Source organism: Enhydra lutris, unplaced genomic scaffold, assembly GCF_002288905.1.
Source record: "Enhydra lutris kenyoni isolate GAN:26980312 unplaced genomic scaffold, ASM228890v2 scaffoldscaffold37, whole genome shotgun sequence".
In the NCBI taxonomy this organism is placed as follows: domain Eukaryota; kingdom Metazoa; phylum Chordata; class Mammalia; order Carnivora; family Mustelidae; genus Enhydra; species Enhydra lutris.
In genome coordinates, this window is record NW_019154121.1 from 22,612,110 (window position 1) to 22,635,828 (window position 23,719).

At 37.3% G+C, this 23,719-nt stretch overlaps 1 protein-coding gene across 1 annotated transcript in view; it reads left to right on the forward strand.

The window, feature by feature from the left end:
• LOC111154384 (glycerophosphodiester phosphodiesterase domain containing 4) overlaps positions 1-23,719 on the forward strand; it is a 149,646-nt gene that overhangs the window by 109,815 nt on the left and 16,112 nt on the right. Inside the window, exon 13 of the mRNA XM_022513925.1 lies at positions 2,685-2,832. Coding sequence (XP_022369633.1) covers positions 2,685-2,832 — 148 coding nt within the window. The remainder of the gene's footprint in view (positions 1-2,684; positions 2,833-23,719) is intronic.

Sequence of the window (23,719 nt, forward strand, 5' to 3'; positions counted from 1 at the left end):
TAGTGGCCACAAACTCCCTCAGATTATCTGGGAATGCCTTAATTTACCCCCTCATTTTTCAAGGACAGTTTTTTTGTTTTGTTTTGTTTTTTTGCAATAAGAGTCTGGTTTATAGTTTGTTTGTTTGTTTTCTTTTAACACTTGGAATATGTAGACCTGTTGCTTTCTGGCCTCCAGAGTTCCTGATGAGAAATCTGGGGATAAATTCATTGAGGATTCCTTGTCTGTGACAAGGTGCTTTTTCCTTGGTGCTTTCAAGATTCTTTCTTTGTCTTTGTCTTTTGAAAGTTTGGTGAGTGTCTTTTGAAATGTGAGTTTCTTTGAGTTTGTCCTACTTGGAGTTCTTTAAATATTATAAAAACTAGTCCTTTGTTGGAACTGTGGTTTGCAAATATTTTGTCACAGTGTATGGCTAGTGTGTAGGGTCTGTAGGGTCTTCCAGAGAGCAAAAGTTTTTTAATTTTGATGAGGCCTAGCATATCAGTTTTCCCTTTAATGGGTCATGTTTTTAGTTCAAGTCTAAGAGCTCTTTGTCTAGCCCTCAGAGCTCAAAAGATTTTCTTTTATAGTTTTTTTTTCCTTGAAAGTGAGTTTTATATATTTTATATAGTTTTATATATTTAAGCTTGTAATCTATCTTGAATTAATTTTTATATAAAGTATATGGTATATCTCGAGGTTTTTTGTTTTTTGGGGAGTTTTTTTGCCTATGCCTATCCAGTTTCTCTGCTACCATTTGTTGGAGAAACTGTCCTTATTCCATTGAATTCCTTCTTCTTCACCTTTGTAAAAAAAATCATTTGGGCATATTTGTGTGGGTTTGTTTCTGGGTTCGAAATTATGTTCTATTGGTCTGTGTGCTTATCCCTTCTCTAAAACTACACTGTCTTGATTACTGTAGCTATATATAAGCCTTAAAATTGGGTACACTCTGTCTCACTTCATTCTTCTTTGTTTTATTTTGGGGTTCTGTCTTTCCATATAATTTTATTTTATTTTTAAAGATTTCATTTGTTTATTTGAGAGAGAGAGAGCAAGTGAAAGAGAGCCAGATACAGAACTTGGTCCCAGGACCCTGGGGTCATGACCTCAGCCAAAGGCAGGCGCTTAACTGAGCCACCCAGGCGCCCCTCCGCATAATTTTAGGATCAGTTGACCTAGTTGTACAAAACATCTTGGGATTGTGATAGGAATTGCATTAAGCCTGCAGATCAATTTGAGAAATAACATCTTTACAGCACTGAGTCTTCTAGTCTATGAACACGTCTGTTTTTTTAAATATTCTTTCATTACTTTGATCAGCACTTTGTAGTTTTCAGCATATGGATCCTATTCTTCTTTTGTTGAGTTTATACCACAGTATTTTATTTTCTTTGTGAATTGTTAATGATTTTGTGTTTTTGATATTTTAGTTTGCATGTATTCATTATTAATATATGTAAATGTGATTGATTTTTATGTATTGGTTTTAAAAGTTTAAAAAGTAGCTTTTTATGACTATTTCCTTCTTCTGTTTTTTTATTTATCTGTAGGTGATTTGTAGAATTGTCTTAGAGACCATTCTAACATACTGGATAACTAATTGTAAACACTCGTGCAAAGGCAGTATTGTTATTTATAGTTTATAGTTTATACTTTGAACCTAAAAATTTACCAGGTTAGTATATGGCAAAGGTGAGATTCAAACCCAATCTTATACAAAGCTATTTACTATCTCAGGTTAAAAAAAAATTTTTTTTGCTTGCTCCTTGCTCAGCAGGGAGCCTGCTTCCCCCCTCTCTCTCTGCCTGCCTCTTTGCCTACTTGTGATCTCTCTCTCTCTGTCAAATAAATAAATCTTTAAAAAAAATGTTTAAAGCATTTACATGATATATTTTGTAAGAAATTTGATTCCTAAAAGTGATATCTAGACTAGACTTGCTAGGTATTTCAATACTTATTTTTCTTTTCTCTGTAGAGAATGTACAAGTGTCTGCTAACATTTTGTGCATTGGGAAATGTTTGATTTCATTGTCTTTACTCAGTGCTTATAAAGATTTTTTTGTATTTGAAATTTAAGTTTTCACCAGATTGGTATCCATTTATTCATTCTTTCATTTACCATTTATGAAGGTAGGTATTATGCTAGGTACTAGATATACAGAGATGAATTATACATTACTCTCTACTTTTAATTTGACTATAGCCAAGTAAAGAAGACTATCAGGAAAGCAGATAAATACAGTAGAGGATGGTAAGTGCTCTGATGAAGGTACTGTTGCTACACAGTAGTGTGCTGGAGCTGGCTTATGGCAGCACACAGAAGTCAGTTATTAAATAGAAACTTTGCAAATCCGTTTTACTAGTGGTAGCTTAAAATTGGCTATGGTAGGAATATTTACACCATGGAAATCGGCAAATGCTACAAATAGCGCTTTCTCTTTTTTTTCCTACTTTCTTTCTTTTCTCCCATCAGGACATCCAGTTTACTGACATACCATTTTGGTACAGGAGCAGAGGTATTAAGTCCAGTCCTTTACCTCATTGCAACACAAGCCCATTTTGCATTATCATAAGTTGTCACAGGACCAGCTGCTTCTAGTGATTTAATCAGCAGCCTCTCGCAAACATGGTGGCCGTTACCCTTTTAGATGAGGAAAGCGAGATTAAGTCTAAATTCCCCGTGGGTTCTGTTTTTATTCCAGAGATTATAAAGCAGCTAACATCAAAATCAACTTGTACCTTGTTAATGAACCTTGGCTCTACTCACTGGCCTGGTGCTCCAAGATTCACTCAGTGACCACAGACAACATTCACATCCTGAGTCAGCTAGATCAGCCTTACTTCCTCATGGTGAGCTGGCTATCCAGGTTGTTCTTTCAAGCCTTGTACAGTAGGAGTCTAAGTCCCTTACCCTACCCCTATATTGTCCACTGTGCAGGCCTCTTGGGAGCTACTTAATAGCAGAGACCTCTATGATGGTGGAGATGAGACATTCTCCTTCTCTCACCCACATCCTTCTGTGGTTTGCAGAAAGAAATTAGTATTGTTATAATATTGTCGCTTATTGAATCTTCATGATGTGTTTTTCATGCATTATGTAATTTGACCCTCTGAGTTACTCATTTTTATTATTCCTATGAAGAAACTGAAGTTTGATGATGTTAACATTCTTAGACATAGTCACATGAGGCAAGATTCAGAATGAGGTTTGATTCTAGAGTTTTGTTACAGAAGTCCTGCCTTTCTAGAGGCATGACAACAATGACAGTGGCATGGACTGTGGGGAGAAAACCAAGTATATCTGACTCCAAAGTGAAAACTTTGTGTCCTGAACAAAATGCTTTCGAAAAGGAAAGCCAATCTCAGGGTCATGAGATTTGAGCCCCATGTCAGGCTCCCAGCTCAGCATGGAGTCTGGGTGAGATTCTCTCTGTCCCTCTGCCCCTCCCTCTGCTTGCATCCTTTCTCTCAAAATAAGTAAATAAAATTTAAAAAAAGAAAAAGAAAAAGAAAAAAGCTAGTGTCCAGCCTACCTTCCTTGATTGCTCCTCCGAGCCCTGATGCTGCTTATTGCCAGAAATGTAAGGACCTGAACACGTGGGTCATAATCACAGCTAAAATCTTATCATTTATTATCTGTGGAAGCACCCCTGGATAACCAGTTAACTGCTACAGAGCTCTTTTTTTTTTTTTTTTTTAAGATGTTTACTTATTTGACACAGAAAAAGAGAGAGAGAGCACACAAGCAGGGGGAATGGGATAGGGAGAAGCGGACTCCCTGATGAGCAGGGAGCCCAACACAGGGCTCCATCCCAGGAATCCAGAGCCAAAGGTAAATGCTTAACCAATGTAGCCACCCAGGCACCCCTACTACAGAGCTCTTATCTGTGTAGAGTATCTCGACTGAGCCAGACACAACAGTATACAACAGAAAAGAACTTTTTTTCATTGACTGTTTAAACTTCTCTCTGAGCTAGACTTTCCCTGCTCCTGAATGAAATCTTACTCAGGTCCCGTAAGTTTTCTAGTCATTTTTAGATAACTTCAAGATTTCACTTCCAGTCACCAAAAAGTCTCACTTCAGAGTGGAAGTGTCTAGTTGAAAATACACCCAAACTCCAAGCTGTTTTAAAAAGTAAATCTTTAGGCAGAGAAGCCCAAATGAGAAGCATAAATATTTCAGGCTGTCTTCTCCATACCTCTGGCCTCACTAGCCCTTGTTTCGGGTCAGGACCAGGAGAAAGGGAATCAGGGTCAGGGCACAATCTCATAGAGCCAAGCCCTGTGGTGGCAGTGTAAAATTACTGACACCTTTTTTCTCGCTGGCTTGGGCAACTTTGTGGAGACGACTCTGAAGAAAACCTTCATCGGCAGGTCCCTTGGCTAAGTGAAGCCTTTCTACTTGTCTGTCCTCATACAATTTTCCTTCATATGTGTACTATATATTTTTCTAAGATTTTGTTTTTTAAAATTGATTACAAAGTAAGCCTGTTCATTATATGAAATTCAGTCATTATAAAAATAAATAAACTGGAAAACAACACACCCCCCCATAATCCTATCCCCCTAAGTCAGTAATGTCTCACAGTTGTGCCTTTGGATATCTTAAATGAAGCTTTATTAAATAAAGCTTTTTATTTTAATACTTGAATTCATACTGTTTGAAATAATTCATGTGATTCAAAATTTTAAAAGTATAGAAGGATATAAAGTTAAAAAATATTTCTTCTATACCTGGCTGTGGCTTTTCTATAGGACCTAGGGTCACCTTTTTCAGGAAGGTGAGACCAGTAAGTGTCCTCAGGGCTTTCTCTATGCAGATTTAAATCTTGGCTCTACCCCCTACTGTGTGAACTTGGAAATGTTAGTTAGCTTGTCCATGCCTCTGTTTATTATTAAATTATGAATAATGATAGTACAACAGAAGTACTTGTATCTCTCACAGTTTAATCTGATCATTGGTCTGTTAATTGAAAAAGTTAAAGTGGGGAATCATAGATAGATACGTGTGTGTGTGTGTTTACAATCTGTCGGCTTTTAGTACTTAACCCATCTGAAATGTAGAGCCTTAAAACAACAAATATTTCTTTGTCATATTCTTTGTGATGGCTACATGGTCCTGTGGTCAGAGCCAGCTTAGTGTAGGGTGGGTGCATCGATATGTCTAGGTTCTTACCTGGATTGCCTGGGGTCTGTGTGATCACTCACCGTCAAGGAGGCCGGCTTGAGCACGTTCACTTGGTGGCAGTGGGTTCCCGGAGAGGAAGAGAGGTAAAGCCCCAATGCAGTACAGTTTTCAAGGTTTCCCAGGTGTGATTTTTTGTTAATGTTCCAATGGCCAAAGAAAATTCCATGGCCAAGTCCGGATTCAAGGTAGGGTAGGAGAGAAAGACCTCATGCATTGATGGGGAGGAATAGCAAAGTCACACCTGTATACAGGCCTGCATTTTGGGAGGAATACTGTCATTTTTATAAACAATCTATCACATAAATACCTCACACATTTTAATTTAAAATATTCATTTACCTTATAGCATAAAGTCAGGGTCTTTGAGGGTACTTAAGCTGGTGGAATTCTATAGTCATTTGTTTATTTCAACACCCAAATGAACCAGCTATGATTTCTAAGTTTTGTTTCTTTCAAGCAGAACAAGAACATAAAGTCATTGAAAGAAACAATCTGAATGAGGGATTCACTGAGATTTTCATAATCCTCTTATCCCCAGTCTCTTACAGTGTCTCACTCACACCTCATTCAGTTGTAGTTTATTTTTTAATCTCTTCTGTCTTTGCTGGTTTTTCCAAAGCATTGGCTTAGTTTTCTGGAAAATGATGTACCTCTTTTTCATTTAGATTTACAGATTTGAGTAACATTTAATTATACTGTACAGTTGTAACAAGTAGACTGTTCTAAGCCATTTCAGGGAGCAAGAATGATTGATTCTTAGTAAATGGACAGCTCACCTGCTGGGAATTCCTGGAGCAGGTTAGGCTATCAGTCACTCTTTCCCAGAGGGGAGGGATTAAGAGCCTGGGTTTAGGGGCACCTGGGTGGCTCACTCAGTTAAGCATCTGCCTTTTACTCAGGTTATGATCTCAGGGTCCTGGGATTGAGTCCCACATTGGGCTCCCTGCCCAGTGGGGAGTCTGCTTCTCTCGGCCTCTCCACTCTCTCTCTCTCAAGTAAATAAATTAATTTTTAAAAAGAGCCTGAGTTTAATGGATGTTGGCTAAGAACTTCTATTGTACCTGCTTAGTGGGGCTGTTGGGAGGATGGGATGTAAAAACACCCTTTAAGTCCTTAGAATGCTTCCTTAGCTCTTGTGGATGCTCATTAATTGTTGTCATTGTTGTTAATTGTTAGTTGTTGTCATTATGACCATTAGTGTTATTATTACTATTAATGTTATGTTATTATTCAGCTCATGGAAAGACCTTGGGATAGGCTGAGGAGAGGCTCAAGAAAAAGCAAAAAGTGCCAGGCCCAGGGGCGTCAGATAACAGTGGAGGTGGAAAGGGAGGATCAAATCAGTTAATTATAAAACTCATACAAGAGGACCCAGGAGATGAAGTTCTGGGAGATTCAGGCAAAGGAACATGGAGAAGGGGGCATGTTAGCTAAGGGGGAGTTATAATATCAGCATACTTATTTGAAGCATGATGTTTTAGAACAAAAATTCCTAGATGCTGGTTCACAGACTAGTTGCTTCAGCATCACCTGGGAAGCTTGTTCAAAATGCAGAAATTCTAATTCGTATGGTATGTAGTGGACCTGTGACCCTGTGTTACTAAAAGCTGCCCAGGTAGATATGGATGTGCAGACAGGTTGGGGAAGCCATACTATGAAAGCATAGAGCAGTGGAACTCAAGAAACTTGGGTCCAGAATAGACTTGCTATGTGGCTCTGGGACTCCTCTGTATTTGAGTGTTAAGGGAGATGAAGGATATGAATTGTTTGTCCCTTCTAGAGTTCCCTGCACTTAAAAAGGGTGATTGTTAGGTTATGAGTAGGTACTCTCTGTTCGAGACCACCACATCAGAGTTCTTCCACCTGCTCTGCTCTCCCCCCAGCCCTGGCAACAAAGCAAGGGACTTGACCCTTTTGATCTAAAATCCTTTCCAGCTTGCATGGGAATGCAAGTTGGTGCAGCCTCTTTGGAGAACAGTGTGGAGATTCCTCAAGAAATTAAAAATAGAACTTCCCTATGACCCTGCAATTGCACTACTGGGTATTTACCCCAAAGATACAGATGTAGTGAAAAGAAGGGCCATCTGTACCCCAATGTTTATAGCAGCAATGGCCACGATTGCCAAACTGTGGAAAGAACCAAGATGACCTTCAATGGATGAACAGATAAAGAGGATATGGTCCATATATACAATGGAGTATTATGCCTCCATCAGAAAGGATGAATACCCAACTTTTGTAGCAACATGGACGGGACTGGAAGAGATTATGATGAGTGAAATAAGTCAAGCAGAGAAAGTCAATTATCATATGGTTTCACTTATTTGTGGAGCATAACAAATAGCATGGAGGACATGGGGAGTTAGGAGAAGGCAGTTGGGGGAAATTGGAAGGGGAGGTGAACCATGAGAGACTATGGGCTCTGAAAAACAATCTGAGGGTTTTGAAGGGGCAGGGGGTGGAAGGTTGGGGGAACCAGGTGGTGGGTATTAGAGAGGGCACGGACTGCATGGAGCACTGGGTGTGGTACAAAAACAATGAATACTGTTATGCTGAAAATAAAAAAAAATTAAAAATAGAAATACCAGAAAAAAAAAAAAAACTTCTGAAATTATTTCTGTACAGGTCAAATAACAGTATGAAAACCATTTCAATAGACCAAAATGTACCTTTTAAAAAATTATGTTAATCACCATACGGCACCTCATTTTTGGTGGAAATGTACCTTTAAGTATAAAATTTAAAAATTTATACTGCATTTAAAGAAAATAAATTCTACTGACATTGACCTATAGATTTCTTCTTTTTGTTCCTCTGTTTTTCATGTTAACTTTGTACATATCTACAAACTATATGTTGTTGCTTGCATGCTTGACTTTGTTCTTAGGTTAAGATGTTCTTGAGGGTAGATACTAGGTTCATTGATCCTGATAACTTAATGTGACGTATTTGTAGTCTTTTGCATGTTATGTAGGAGCTGTACTCTATGGCACAGACTCACCGATAGCAAGTAAACACCTGTGTAGTAGACATCTAAAAAGGCTTTAAAAACTGAACACATATTGAAACCACAGCCTACGGAAAGCAGGTTGGAACCTAAGGACTGAACTTAACCAGGTCTTGATAGTCAAAACAGAAATAGTATCATTCCCTATAAAATGGCAGCAAAACACAGACCTTTGACATAATCTACAAAATGCCCAAAATGAAATAAAAATTACTGCATACAACAAAGCCATGAAAATCTCAACTCACATAGAAAGACAATTAGCACATGCTAATATTAAGTGATATAGATGTTGAGATGATCTGATGCAGACATTAAAACAACTGTTGTAAAAATGCTTGAATGACGATCATGAACACTCCTTAAACATCTGCTAAAATAGATAAGCTCAGCAAAGAATAGAGCAAGTGAAGAACCAAATAAACTGAAAACCATCATAACCAAAATTTAAAAAACAACTCACTGGAAGCTCTCAACAGGAGAATAAAGATATAAGAGAAAAGGTGAGTTAACCTGAAAATAAATCAATAAAATTTATCGAATATATTTTTTAAAGATTTTATTTATTTATTTGTCAGAGAGAGAGAAAGAGTGAGTGAGCACAAGCAGGAAGAGCAGCAGGCAGAGGGAGAAGCAGGCTCCCTGCTGAGCCGGGAGCCCAATGTGGGGCTCGATCCCAGGACCCTGGGATCATGACCTGAACTGAAGGCAGACGCTTAATGACTGAGCCACCTAGGCATCCTCCAAATTATGAAATATTAATAGAAATTTAAAAATTGAAAAAAATCAACAGAGCTTGAAGTACCTGCGGAATAATAACACAATGTCTTCTGTTCATGTTATTGGAATTCCAGGAGTATAGTGTTGAAAAAAACGTTTGAAGAAATAATGAAAACCTTTCAAATTTAGCAAAATATGTAAAACTACAGTTCAAGAATCTGAGCAGACCATCAGTAGGAAACCCAAATAATCTGTGCTCCTACATAATAAATCACTGAAAGCTAAAGACAAATAAAAGCCTTGAAAGCAATTCCTAGAAAATGACAACTTTACTTGTAAGGGAACCAAGATTCTAATGTGTGAATGGTCCTCGCTGGAAACGATGACATCAGAACAGAGTGGCGCTTCATTTTTCGTCTTGAAGAAAACTGTTAACCCAAAATGCTATGTCCGATGAAAATATCCTTCACTGAAGATAAAACATTCTCAGAGGAAGGAAAACTAAGAATATTGAGCCAGGCAAACTGACTTACAATAACTACCAAAGAGAGCTTTTAAGACAGAAGGAAATGAGGGGTCTGGGTGGCCTAGTGGAATAAGCCTCTTCCTCTTGCTCAGGTCATGGTGTCAGGGTCCTGGGATCGAGCCTCATATCCGGCTCCCTGCTTACCAGGGAGCCTCCTTCCCCCTCCTTTTCTCTCCCTGCCTCTCTGCCTATTTGTGATCTCTCTCTCTGTCAAGTAAATAGATAAATTCTTTAAAAAAAAAAAAAAAAGACAGAAATGATACTGGAAGGATAATTGGGACATCACCAAAGGAAGGATGCTCAAAAGAAAAAGTAAATATTGGGTTCATAGAATAGCCATTTTCTCAAGTTCTTTAATATGAGTTTAATGGTTTCAGGCTATGCATATGTAATTTATATGACAATTATAGCATAAAGGGACCTAGAAAGTGATAGTATTTCCACACTATAACAAAAGTGGTAAAATGTTGATTCTAAATAGAATGTAAAATTACATATGGATTTCATAATCCCTAGAGAAGCCATTAAAATGTGAAAAGATGTATAGTCAAAACCAAACTAAATAAATTAAAATGGAATGCTAAAGATTTCCAAATAACCCAAAGGAATAAAGGAATAAGATAACAGATGGACTACACAGTAAAAAGTAAGTGGCAAAGCTAAATCTAAACATATAGATAATTACATTAAAAGCAAAAGGACTGAAACACCTAACAAGATCCGAGAGTGGAAGAATGGAATTTTGAAAATATTCAGCAAGTTTGAGAAGTTTCCTACCATTAGTTTTTTTTTTTTTTTTTTTTTTTCCTCTCTCTCTCTTTTTTTTTGTTTGTTTGTTGACTCCTTCTCTCTCTCTCCTCCGGGACTCCCACAACATATATGTTGGGACACCTGCTGTTATACCACAGGTCCCTGCATTTTTTCCCCCAATTTGTAGTTGATGTTCTTTAGATTGGATGATTTCTATTCATCTATGTTCAAGTTCACTGATTACTTGTCATTTTTAAAAAGATTTATTTGTTTATTTATTTATTTGTCAGAGAGAGAGAAAAAGCACAAGCAGGGGGAGCGGCAGACAAGGGAGAATCAGGCTCCCGCTGAGCAGGGAACCCAATGTGGGATCATGACCTGAGCCAAAGGCAGAAACTTAACCAACTGAGCCACCCAGGTGTCTCTCGTCATGTCATTTCAAGTCTGCTATTGAGCCCATCTAGTGAATTTTTCATTAAAATGAATGCACTTTTCACATCTAGAATTTCCATTTATTTCTTTCACTTTATTGATATTCCTTAGTGTGTTATTATCCTGATATATTTCTTTATTCCATTAAACTTGGTTATCTTTAACTCCTTAAATATTTTTGTTGTAACTCCTTTGAAGTCTTTGTCTGCCAAGCCAAATACCTTGGTCCACTCGGTGACAACTTCTGCTGATTGTTTTTTTTTTTTTTTAATACTCAGAAATGGTTCACACTACTGGTTCTTTGCCTTCCTCATCTTATTTTGTTGAAAACTGGTTATTTAGGTCATTTGGTAACTCTGTATTCTGACTTTTTTCCCTTGAGGGTTGTTGCTTTTGCTTTGTTGTTTATGTATTTTAACTTGTAAGTAACTTGAGTGGACTTAATCTGTGGATTTTTCCTCCTCTGTGTTGTACAATCATGGCTGTCTCTCTTTAGATAATGGGGATGAGGATAGTTGTTAAAATTTAGGGGGATTTCCTGTATGTCTTTGTGACCAGCCAGTGATCTATTGTAGGTTGCACTGTTGTGCTGAAATACTTTGAGGGGTAAGGTTCCATCCTCTGCTGGTAGATCAGTGTGTGGGTTTGAAAGTGCACTCAAAATTCAGGTGATTTTAAAAATTGCCTCTGTTTTGTAGTTTTGCTGCATCCCCTCAGATCTTTCCTACACATACCTGAGGTAAGTGCCTGAGATGAATGGAGAGATTATGAACCCTCATTAAATTTCTGGCTCTTCCTCCAGTCTACGGTGTGACCTGGGACTTATAGTCCCCTTAGCCTCAGGCTAAGGCTGCTGAAGCTTCTTGTGTCCATTCATTTTCTGCTGGGTTTGCTACTTGCACTGACAATGCATCTGAATGTAGGGTGTCCACCTTTCACTCTAGACTGAGTCAGCCCCTCTGGCCACTTTGCCTCTGGTGGTCATAGCCAGTGACGGCTCAGTAGAACAACCATGCTGTTCAAGGTGATGTGGGAGGTGATGGGAGCCCAGGCATAAATAGTGTCGACACCCACAGCCCGTACCTGAAGTTCAGCAGCTCTGTATGAATGACAGCTTCTCAATTTGATGCTTGCTTTTAGTTGATATCCAGATCCCTGATATGGTTGTTTTGGGAAGTTCTTATGTAGTTTTATAGTTTGGAGAATTGACAAACTCTTCACTCATTCATAGATGGAAGTCCCAACTCTTTCCATGTTAGTTTTGTCTACCATTAAGTTCAATCGCATTAATAACTCATTTTACTTTTGGTATTATTGTTATTATTTTTCTTAATGCCATTTACACAGCTAATGTTAATTTAGGCTTATCCTTATCATTAATTATTTCCACCATTGCACTTCTAGATGTTTATCCTAGAGATATGAAAACACACTTTCACACAAAGCCTGCACATGAATGTTCATAGCACCTATATAACCTCAAACTGGAAACAACTCAAAAACAATTCAGTCCTCCAATGGGTGAATAGTTAGGCCATGCATAGAATGAAACACTACTCAGCCATAAAGGAAACAAACTACAGATGCCCAGTACAACTTTGAAGGATTTCAAGGGCTGCATACTGAGTAAAAACAGTCTGTCACAAAAGTTATAAATGGGCCAACTATTCAAGGGTGAATTCTCAAGTTTACATCAGAAATTGAGGAAATTCAGTACTGGGGAAGGTGCCATGTTTTTAACTTCCCATTTATTTGCCAGAAGATTTAAATCCTATGCAAATATTATTAACATGTTGGTCTCCCAACTGATTATTAGAGCATTAGCAGGAATATGCAAGAATTTACTCCTTCTAAAGCATCTTCACTACTGAAATTTGAGTACCTTAGAACATTGGAATACAAAATCATTGAAACAAAATGTAGGCAGTAAGTTGCCTCCAAAAAAAAAAAATATGCTGCATGAATCCATTTATATAACATTCTTTTTTTTTTTTAAGATTTTATTTGTTTATTTTACAGACAGATCACAAGTAGGCAGAGAGGCAGGCAGAGAGAGAGGAGGAAGCAGGCTCCCCGCTGAGCAGAGACCCCCCCCCCATGCGGGGCTCGATTCCAGGACCCTGAGATCATGACCCCAGCCAAAGTCAGAGGCTTTAACCCACTGAGCCACCCAGGCACCCTCCCCCCCATTTATATAACATTCTTAAATAACAAAAGGATAGAGATGAAGAGTAGTTTAGTGGTTACTTAGGACCAGGGGAGAGGAGTTACTTTGTGTGAGGGAACAGCTACAGCTCTGTATCTTTATTTTGGCCGTGGTTACATAAGCATATACATGTGATTAAACTATGTAGGATTCTACACACACACTAGGGATTGCATGGAAAAATTGCTGAAATCTGAGTAAGATCTGTAGTCTACAAAGGAGTATTGAATTGGCACCAATTTCCTGGTTTCTAGTAATTATTGTACGACAGTTATGTAAAACTTGTTAACATTAGGGGGACCTGCCTGAAGATTCACGGGTCTCTGCTACTTTTGTTGCAGCTTCCTGTGAATCTAGAATTATTTCAAAACAAAAAGCTTTTAAAAAATGAAGAGAAAGGTAGTTTCTGAAATGATTAAAGTATCTCAATTAATATGATACTTAATGTTGAAACATAGCACCTACCCCCATTATAGTGCTGCCTAACCAGGTTCCTATTTCATATACTTCCTGAAGAACTATTTCACTTCATAAATATGCTCTGTATTCCTTTGGACAATATGCTCTTTTCCTTTTATGGTGTTGTATCTTTTCAGAGTTGCAGGAAATTGTTCTAGGTCTAGATGCATGCCCGAAATTAATAGGATTTAGGATCAGAAAAACAAACAAACAAACAAACAAAAAACTTCTCAGCAGGCCCCAGCTCTGATGCCACCTTGGAAGGGCTGTGGGTCCAGTGTAAGAGAGGTGGAACAGTTAGAGTCAGTGGATGGTGAGGAGTGTGCGTGACCAAATGGGACAAGGAAAGAGGCAACCAGAGATCTGAAGGAACAAATATGACCACTTAAATGAAAATCTATTAAATTATTTGCATATGATGGAGATGTATTAGAAACTGAGAATTGACATCATTAAGACTTACAAAAAAATATGAGGCAGATTTTAAACATTTTAGCTTCTTCTTTGTTAATATTATGGAGGCTACAGAGAATGCTTTTCCTCTTATGCTTTAGTAACATATTAAAGGTGCTTTCTTTCACTGGGCTATAGTTATTCATAATTTACTTCATACTTTACACCTGCAAAAAAAGACATCTTTAGGCAAAGCTGCATTTTCTTCAATATGAATTTTAGAAAGCCATGTTAGTGATGTTAGAATTATATCCAATATAAAAGTTCTTAAAATACAACAGAATACATTTACAAAAATAGGAGCAATTACAACTCTTTGTACAGTTATAACAAAGACAAATGTATTTTATATATAATGGTATAATTTTCCCTAGGATTGTAAAATTTTTATAAATGGCATCTCATTGCTGCAGATGGTAGGAATTAGGATAGTAAATAGGACATTTCTATGTCATTCAGAATAGAACAATATAATAAAGCTATGGTCTCCTTTGGGGGATCAAGATATGAGAATTTGGGGCATCTGGTTGTCTTGGTCCATTAAGCCTTCAACTCTTGGTTTCTGCTCAGGTCATGATCTCAGGGTAGTGAGATCAAGCCCCACGTTGAGCTCCTCACCCAGCACAGAGTCTGCTTGAAGATTCTCTCCTTCTGTCCCTCCCCCAACTCTTAGTCATATATGCTTTCTCTAAAATAAATGGATAAATCTTTAAAAACAAGACATGAGAATTCTACAGCTACTTCTGACAGGACCAGAACTGAACTGATAATAATGAGATCTATCATATTAATTTTTTGACTCCCTCCAAAAACCAATGGCCCTTAAATATTTGTTGAACATTTATTTAGTTGGATGCATAGACAAATACATTTTTATTACTAAAGTTTCAAGCTTGTTCAAATATATAATTTATTACTATAAATTTTCTGAAAAATTCCTTGAAAGGCATTTAAATTACATACATACAATTCACTCTACTTGTCCCCAGTAAAACTGCACTACACCATGCTTTTTGTCTCAAAATATCAGTTGCTTATGAATGACAACTTTGAATGATAGCCATCTGGCTGGTGCATCTTGTTGTTCATTTATCCTCCAAAACTTACTCAGCTTGCACTTTTCCTGTTGCATAAGATATGTTAGTTAACTGACACCCTGTTTCCAAAATAGTCCACTAATGTGGGATTTCATACTGGGAAGCTACCACTAATTTAATCTTTAATTTGGTTCTGATTTCTACCCTTCATTGTTGTTTTTTCTTTGCCCATGTATATGCCATGAAATTAATTGTCCATTGGGTAGATAGTAGACAGAAAGTATAATGGCATGAACCTGGCCAAGTTATTTTTAAAAAATATAGTCACTAATAATGGATACCCTGGAAGACAACTGGTCAACCCCAAAGAATAAACACTGGACATAGTACATAAGGCTGAGTAGATGAATGCACAGTTGGCTACATGACTATGCCAAATTGTTGTGGTTTCTAGAGATTCTGGAAGTTTCCAGTTGTTTTGTGACAACTTGTAAGCATGCATAATTCTCAAGAAACAGGAGGCAGTCTTATTGGGCCAGTTAGGAAAGATTCTTCAGTTCTCTCAGAGGGGACAGGACCATTGCTTTTGAGGTGTTCCATTTTTATCTGGAAAATAAAGAAAATAATGATTAAGTGGAAAACTCAGGTAGTAAAGACATAACCTCATTCAACACACACCATCTGACCCATTTCATTTTTACTTGTAGTCCACCATTCCTAACACTCAGGAAAGATCTGAACAGAACCCAAGTCCATCAGAACACTTAGGGCCATATAATTGGAAAAGGTTTAAGAAGCAGAAGGGTTGTCATCTGAATTTTGCTGTAAATGATGATAAGAAACTAATGTAGGCAGTAAAAAAAGACTGCCCAGGGATGATAATTCGGTCAATGGAGAGTTTCAACTACCTCTTTACTATTTTAGTGCTCAGTGACCACTAAACCTGAGCCACTCGTGGCTACTGTGAGCACTAATGACAATGTGGCAAATGCCTCCCCCAACACATATACTTGTAGGATTAGTGAAGTAAGAAAAGCTTTGGAGTGACTGTTCTGAAACTTCCTGACCAAAAAACCTATGTGGGACTTTGTCTTCTTCTGGATTTAGGACATAAAGTGAATAGAAACAAGGAAAGGAAAATGTCTTGAAGATACCTTGGCTGACTCAGCCAATACTAATGGGAGAACTTAAATATCTATATACACTTACATATGCTTTGTCTCTGTGTTGGAGAATATTCTCTCATGTATGGAATTAAAAGCAGCAGTAAGTTTCATGTTTTCATAGTTTACAGCATATACTTTTGACAGTTTCAAAACTTCCCCCTGCAAAAAAACCCACTTTTTTTCTCTTTTGTGGAGGTGCTAGGCATCTGTTAAGCAATTGCAAAAATTTTAGTGATCCCTAAACATACTTAACATGAGGAAAATGTTTTTCCTTTAGGGGAAAAATTACAATTAAAATCAATTTTATTCCTGCATTCTCCTTGGACTTATAATATTTTAGTTGCCTTCCTTTTTATTAAAAAACCTGAATTTTTATCAGCTGAAAAAATTGGAGCATAGAAATATTTTATGCAGAATTTGAATTGCTAATTAAGTGTGGGATTTATTTTAGGGTTGTAGTTTCTGAAATAGTGGAAATAACAGCTGTGACTGTTTCATGTTGTGCATTTGAGACTCCACACTCTTAGGCAAAATGGGCAGAGTATAAAATAGCCCATCTCTAATATGGGACACTTGAATTTATTATATAGTTCTCGCTACACTGAGATGTTACACTTGCTACACTGACTGATGTTCTCATTTTGCTGTTAGTAACAAAACAGTTCTATCTCCCTCCCTCATTCCCTCTTTCTCTCTCTCCTTCCTCCCCTTCCCTCTCTCTCTCTTTTTTCTCTCCCCTCTCCCCACTACATTTTTCTCTCTCAATCCCCTATTTAGGAAATAGTTTTGTGGAAAGCAGTTGGGGATTCTGAAGGATTTTCAACTTTAACCCCACAGAAAACTTACTTTAAAAACAGAGAGTGATTCTGCAGGATAAGTATAAACCTATTTTGTAATATTATCTACATTTTAAAAGGAGTTCTACTTTTCAGNAGACATCTGAAAAATCTTAAAGCTTTCTTATACTTACATAAAAACAGGCAATAAGTAGGACACAGTAATAGACTCTGCAAAAGACATTCATTTGATTCTATTTTTGCCACTCTGGGTTCGTGGGAATTCCTTAAACTCTGTCAGCCTTAGCTTGGCCTTATCTGCAAACTAAGAAAAATAATAACTATAATGCAGAAGATTTTCTGAAGATTAAATAAAACAATGCATGTGGAAGTCATTGTGTAGACCTTCCTTGTGTTCTGAGCTACATATAAATACACTGTAGCAACAGCACAAACCTGTCTAAGATCGAAAATCTGATTCCTCAGGCAGAGAAGGAGACAAATGACATAGGGAGGGGCCAAATCCTTAAATAATGTTTTATTGATTTTAAAAATCTGTAGCAGGTTTGCCTGATGTCAGGATGGGGCAGAGGAGAATGATTGGTTCCTTGGTGTTCATTTTATGAGTCTGTCTATTTTGGGGTGTTTGGAATATTTCAAAATGAAAATGGTGAAACAAATTAGTGGAATAGAACCTGAGATTGGGCCATGGCAAAGTGCTGACTTCTTTTTTTCTTCCTCTTCCTTTAAATTAACCTTTTTACTGCCTTGGTGATGAAAGAGTACATTTAGCTTTATGTGAAAGGGAGCTAAAATGAAGATATGGAAAGAAGAGAAAGGAAAGTGCTTACATAAAATTAAATTGTTGATCTTAAAGTACCAGTAAAGTAAATTTTCTGGCAGTGGCATTTTTTTGTTTTCAAGTAGAAGTGGCCACCTATATAGAGAAATAAAATGGAAAAAAGACTTTAAGAGTTTGACATCTTCTCCCTCAGATTAGAAAGTCTGTTTTGTAAATCCTGGTGATTAATTAAATATGGAGTAGACACCATTGCATTACATTTTAATCAAGACAGCAAGAAAATGTACATTATGGCTAAATGTTTATGCCTTGCTCAAATTTCACTTAGAAATATGAAAATTGGGGGCGCCTGGGTGGCTCAGTGGGTTAAAGCCTCGGCCTACGGCCTGGGTCATGATCTCAGGGTCCTGGGATTGAGCCCCGCATGGGGCTCTCTGCTCTTCAGGGAGCCTGCTTCTCCCCCTCTCTATCTGCCTGCCTCTCTGCCTGCTTGGAGTGATCTCTGTCAAATAAATAAATAAAATCTTTTAAAAGAAAAAGAAATATGGAAATTGTATTAGCAATAAAATAGAAAAATATTTCTCCTGATTAGACTTGTATGTTTGCCTTTCTTTGTTTTAAGCAGTGTTACAAGCCAACAGAAGGGGAATGAAACCAGTTTGGACAAGGTCTTTTAGAAATTAGAGGCGAAGGCAAAAGTAGCGTTCCAATACCGAGGACTTGCAGTCCCAGGCCTTTATGAGTGAGGGAGGGAGGAAAAACAATTATAAATAAATACGACTTGGTGGGTTGCCAAGCCACACAGCCTTATAAGAAACAGCATCTCTATACTGTGGAGAAGGGGAGATGGCCTAGATTATCAGATGATGAGCAGACAGTGAGCCGTAGGGACCAGGCCTCTTTGAGCAGGAGCACGGAAAATGTATTATAAGGTGTAGAAATTTAAGGAGACTTTTGAGAAAGAAACATAACGCATAGAATTTACCTTAGCTTTAAAACTGAATATGCGGTAACATGTTGCGTAAACAGAATGCTGTTTTGCATAAGTTCACATATTATAAAATGAGAAAGAAAATGAACAATAATATTAATCTAGTTGAATCCAAAAATCCTAGCCAAAAAAAAAAAAAAATTCTGATAATTTTTAAGTGAGGAATATTTGAATCAGGCTGGGATCCCATTAAAACCAGCCTCGTGGGTGACAATCAGCCTCTGTCTAGATTCCTGCAAGCTATTTGGACGACTGAGGCAAAATACACTTAATTTCTCTGAGACAAGGTTGGGAAGCTTTTTTTTCTGATCTAATGAATTCTTTCACAGCAAGAGTCTAGAAATGCTCGTGTGAGTATTTCCAAAGCCTTCTTTAGGTCTTTGGGAACCACTTCTGGGGTTTCCTGCATAACCATCCAGCCCTACCTGTTCAGAGACTCACTAAGATAAACTGAGCCAGAAGCTTCACCCGTACATTGACATTTTAAGTCTTTGGCAGGCTGCCTGAGAAAAACGATTCTAGATGAATTTGTCTCCAGAGATTCAACAGTAATATTCCTGAATGGGGTTAGAATCACATATTTCAGAAATAATTAGAAGAGTACATAGAATATTTTAAACACTAAGGGCAGAGTGCCTCGGTGTAAAGGGTTGGGGTCTGAACTCCACGTCACTGTGTGACTTTGTGCAAACTGCCTTCTCTGTTAACTGTTGGGAGAGGTTTAAATCCTATGTTTATGTGAATTTTTTTTTTTTTTTTAAGATTTTATTTATTTATTTGTCAGAGAGAGAGAGGGAGAGAGAGCAAGCACAGGCAGACAGAATGGCAGGCAGAGGCAGAGGAAGAAGCAGGCTCCCTGATGAGCAAGGAGCCCAATGTGGGACTCGATCCCAGGACGCTGGGATCATGACCTGAGCCGAAGGCAGCTGCTTAACCAACTGAGCCACCCAGGCATCCCTGTTTATGTGAATTTTAAATGAGTCCTATAAGTGCTTGATATGAGTTGTTTCTCTGTATTAAACATTTCTTCCTGGAGATGCTCAGTGCCTTGGAGTAATCCTGACCAGTTTGAGTCTTTTACATTACGTTATTTTTTTCATAGAAGCATAGAATGACAAGGTAGGGAGAGAGTTTAGGGTAAATTGGTTCACCTATTATTTTACTTAAAAATTCCCTTTTTTTATTAGAACATTTTTGGTGAGTGGTCATCTAATCTCTGAGTATTTTTCATGGCAAGGAATACACCTCTTTATATGGTTACCTGTTTCACTATTGGGCACATTTTCTTCAACTAAGAGGAATTAATATTATGTCTCTAATGTGACTTACATTATAATTTCCAGGAAATAGCAGGTAGTCACATTGTATTTAATCTGATTTTTTCCTGATCACTGCCAACTGGCATCTGAAAAATAATTTTTAAAAAAATTTTCTTGATGTTAATAATAGAGAGAACAAAAGTACTAATAACTTAAATGTTAGTTTTTTATTCTATATCAGTAACATTTAAACATTTTTAACACCTGGGTTTGAGAAGAGGATTCTACAGCTGCATAATGGGTTCTAACTTTGCAAAATCCTCCAAAACTTGGGAAATTCTTCTCAAATCAAAGCCAACATTTCCAAGATCACCACCGCCACCAATAAAACCTGTCAGACTGAATCATAGTCACAAAAGAAAGCTGTTTATGGCCTTGTCGTATTACCTGATAAGTCCAGAATACATTGCCTTGATTGTTCCCATCCAGTATCTATGATAGAAAGATAAAATGAATATTACTTTCTTCTAGGTGTCAAATGGAATTAGGTAAAATAACTTGAAGGAATGCCTTGCTTCGCTTTGCTACATTTTCCAGCTTGTATTACCTATTCTTTCTGGAGATGGGTGGTATATTTTTCTTCTAATAGAGGGGAAGGCACTGACAGCCCATTGTGATGGAGGCTTCATTGTTAATGATTGCTGTGAGGGTTGGAGAGAGAGGAAGGAAAACTTATCCATATCAGTGTAATAAGTGTACTGTCCTTTCAATCATCAGCAGGTACAGACTTCTCTATTCTGGGGCTGGAAAATGTAATTGATTTGATAGGAATTAAAATGCAACAATAGCAAAACTGCAACAAATACTCCAACTTTTTTGTGTTTTATCTTAAAGCCTTTCATCTGATTATGTATCTTAAGAAATATAGCACTCACAGAGGGGAAAAAAACATGCTGAATGCTGAAAGCAACTATGAAATCTTGCTGAGTATTCAGATTAATGCAAAGAGAAATAAAAACATGAATACTAATTTTTGGACCGGGCACGTTGGGTAATAAGCAGACCCGCCTGTTCACAAACAAGAACTTCTAGCTGCATACCTTAAAACCATGTGTATTTTCTTTTTTATAAAAATATAGATAATGTAGATGTGGAGGGGAATATTGTGTTCATAATTATTTTCCTTTTGTATGAAGAGTTATTTTTTAAAGGATCAATAAGTGTCATTGAGTGGAACTTCCAAGACATAAGTTGAGGGAAGTCTATGGATACTGATAACATTGCTCTCTTCCCAACTTCTCCCTCTCCTAGTCCTATGAAAGCAATGCAGTCCCTCAACTCTAAGCCCCCTGTGGTGAAATAAAGAAAGATTATAGTCTGTGCCCTGCTTACATTCCTGAGCTTTTGAGATCGGAAGCTCCATAATATGTTAAAGTATGCTGGTGTTGATAACGAACCTCAGTGACATGAAGCATTATTTCTATATTAAGTGAAATTTGTCTAATTCGAATGTTTAACTTGAAGCAGCTAGACTTTGGAATTTTATCCCTGTAAGTATCGTTAAAAGTTAAATATTTTTATTTGTTTTGTTTATTTTTTAAGATTTTATTTACTGAGGGGTGCCTGGGTGGCTCAGTGGGTTAAACTTCTGCGTTTGGCTCAGGTCATGATCTCGGGGTCCTGGGATCGGGCCCCACATCGGGCTCTCTGCTCAGTGGGAAGCCCGCTTCCCCCTCTCTCTCTGCCTGCCTCTCTGTCTACTTGTGATCTCTCTCTGTCTGTCCACTAAATAAATAAAATCTTTAAAAAATGATTTTATTTATTTAGTTGTTAGAGAGAGAGCACAGGGGGAGGGAGCAGCAGGCAGAGGGAGAAGCAGGCTCCGCGCTGATCACGGAGCCCAATGTGGGACTCCATCCCAGGACCCTGGGATCATGACCTGAGCGGAAGGCAGACGCTTAGCCGATTGAGTCACCCAGGTGTCCCTAAAAGTTAAATATTTTTAAATGAGGTTTCCCCCTCTAGATTAATGTAGTGTTGCTATAAATAGACAAAATGAATAACATTTCTAAATATTTTCATGCCCAGTTATGTCTATTACAGTATGACATATCTATATTTGGGGTGGACCCCTCTGTGATATTTTGCAATTTCTTTTATGAACCAAATTTTCTATATTTTATCTTAAAACAATCTATTTGCATCTTATTTCACTTAAAATTACTAGAAAGTATATAAAAACTGCTCAATATATTGCAAATTATTTAAGACATACGTGGCATCACTTAATTTTCATATAAATATTATAAAGTGGAATTTAGTTTTTGTAGATGAGGTAGTATGTAGATGAGGATGTTGTGGTTTATATCTTTATCCCCAAAAAAGAAAAGAAATAGAATATATCATGAGCACTTACATAAGATTTAAAAAAAAATTTTTTTTTAAGATTTTATTTATTTATTTGACAGACAGAGATCACAAGTAGGCAGAAAGGCAGGCAGAGAGAGAGGGGAGAAATCAGGCTCCCCACTGAGCAGAGAGCCCAACGTGGGGCTCGATTCCAGGACCCCGGGATCATGACCCAAGCCGAAGGCAGAGGCTTTAACCCACTGAGCCACTCGGGGACCCCTTACATAAGATTTATATGGAGGAAATTTCATCTGCACTTTAAATAAAGAACATGGTATTATTAGCACTGTTCGATTTTCTCAGATAATATTCAGTATACAATCATAAAAATGTTTGAAAAATGAAGGAATATAGCTGTGTTTTTAAAAAGGAGTCAGGGTAACTAAACATGATTCAATGATATTAAAATGTGAAGACAATTTTCTTTGTATGTTGAATATAGACTGAGAATATCTTTCAGATGGTAAGCTTAGACAAAACAGTTCTGATGAAAGCATTTTAAGAAAAGAGTAAACCTGAATATTCCAATGCAAATTTTTTTCTCCTTCTAAATGTTTCTGAAAGAAGAAAGTTTAGTACAAAATAAAAATCCAGTAGTTATAAGTAAATGTCTGAAGAGTATGATACACAAAAATAGATGATTCCCCCTCCCAGTCTCTCACAGTTCCTCTCCCTGCATCCCCTCCACTTTTATATTTCTGTATATCAAATAAGGGCATGACTCTTAGTTTATAAGAAGGTAATGATAAGACCAAAAACATAAGGAGTCCTAACAAGAAAATTGCTAGAGAAGTTTTGTTGAAAGGTGACCAGGTCTTCTTCTCTAATACTGCTCTTACTGAAATTAGGTTTTTAGCCTTTTTGAAGTCAGGGACAGGAGCAGTCATCAAAGATAGTCCATAGCTTTTATATAAAAATATGTGGAATGTGGAAAATGCTGTCCATCAGGACTTGAATTTGTTCATATCCCAAGTTTGGGGGCAATTTTAATTGTAAATCTTGAGAGAATATTAATATATAACTTGGTGAGAATAGATTAACTACTTATATTGTAAGAAAAATAGTAATTACCATGCCAAAGAAAGTACAGGTTCCAATATTGATTTACCTTTTTGCTAGTAATTTTTTTTTTTGCTAGCAAATACAGAACAGTTTTAAATTATTTCTGTAAATTTTCAGCTAAGAAGCTCAAAGTTTTCTGATATCATTCTGCTGAAGGTAAACATTTTTATATAATTTCCAGAAGCTTCTTCATAAACACTTTATACATATACTATATCCACTTACAGCCTAGAAGACACACCCACACAGAGACTTCTCGGGTGATTCGTTCTGAAGCCTACATTATACTATGGGAAGCTTTAGTCAAGTTAAAGTTCAATCCCTTTGACAGGGCTGCAGTTATAAAAAGACTTTCCCAAGAGTTTCCACAGCCTGCAGCCACACTAAAGGACTTCTGTTAGTGGTCCAATGTCTTGAAGCAGGAGCTGCAAAACAGAAATTAGGAGGAGACAGGTCTAAGTTGAATAGTCAACTGGAATGGCAGAGGGGACAAG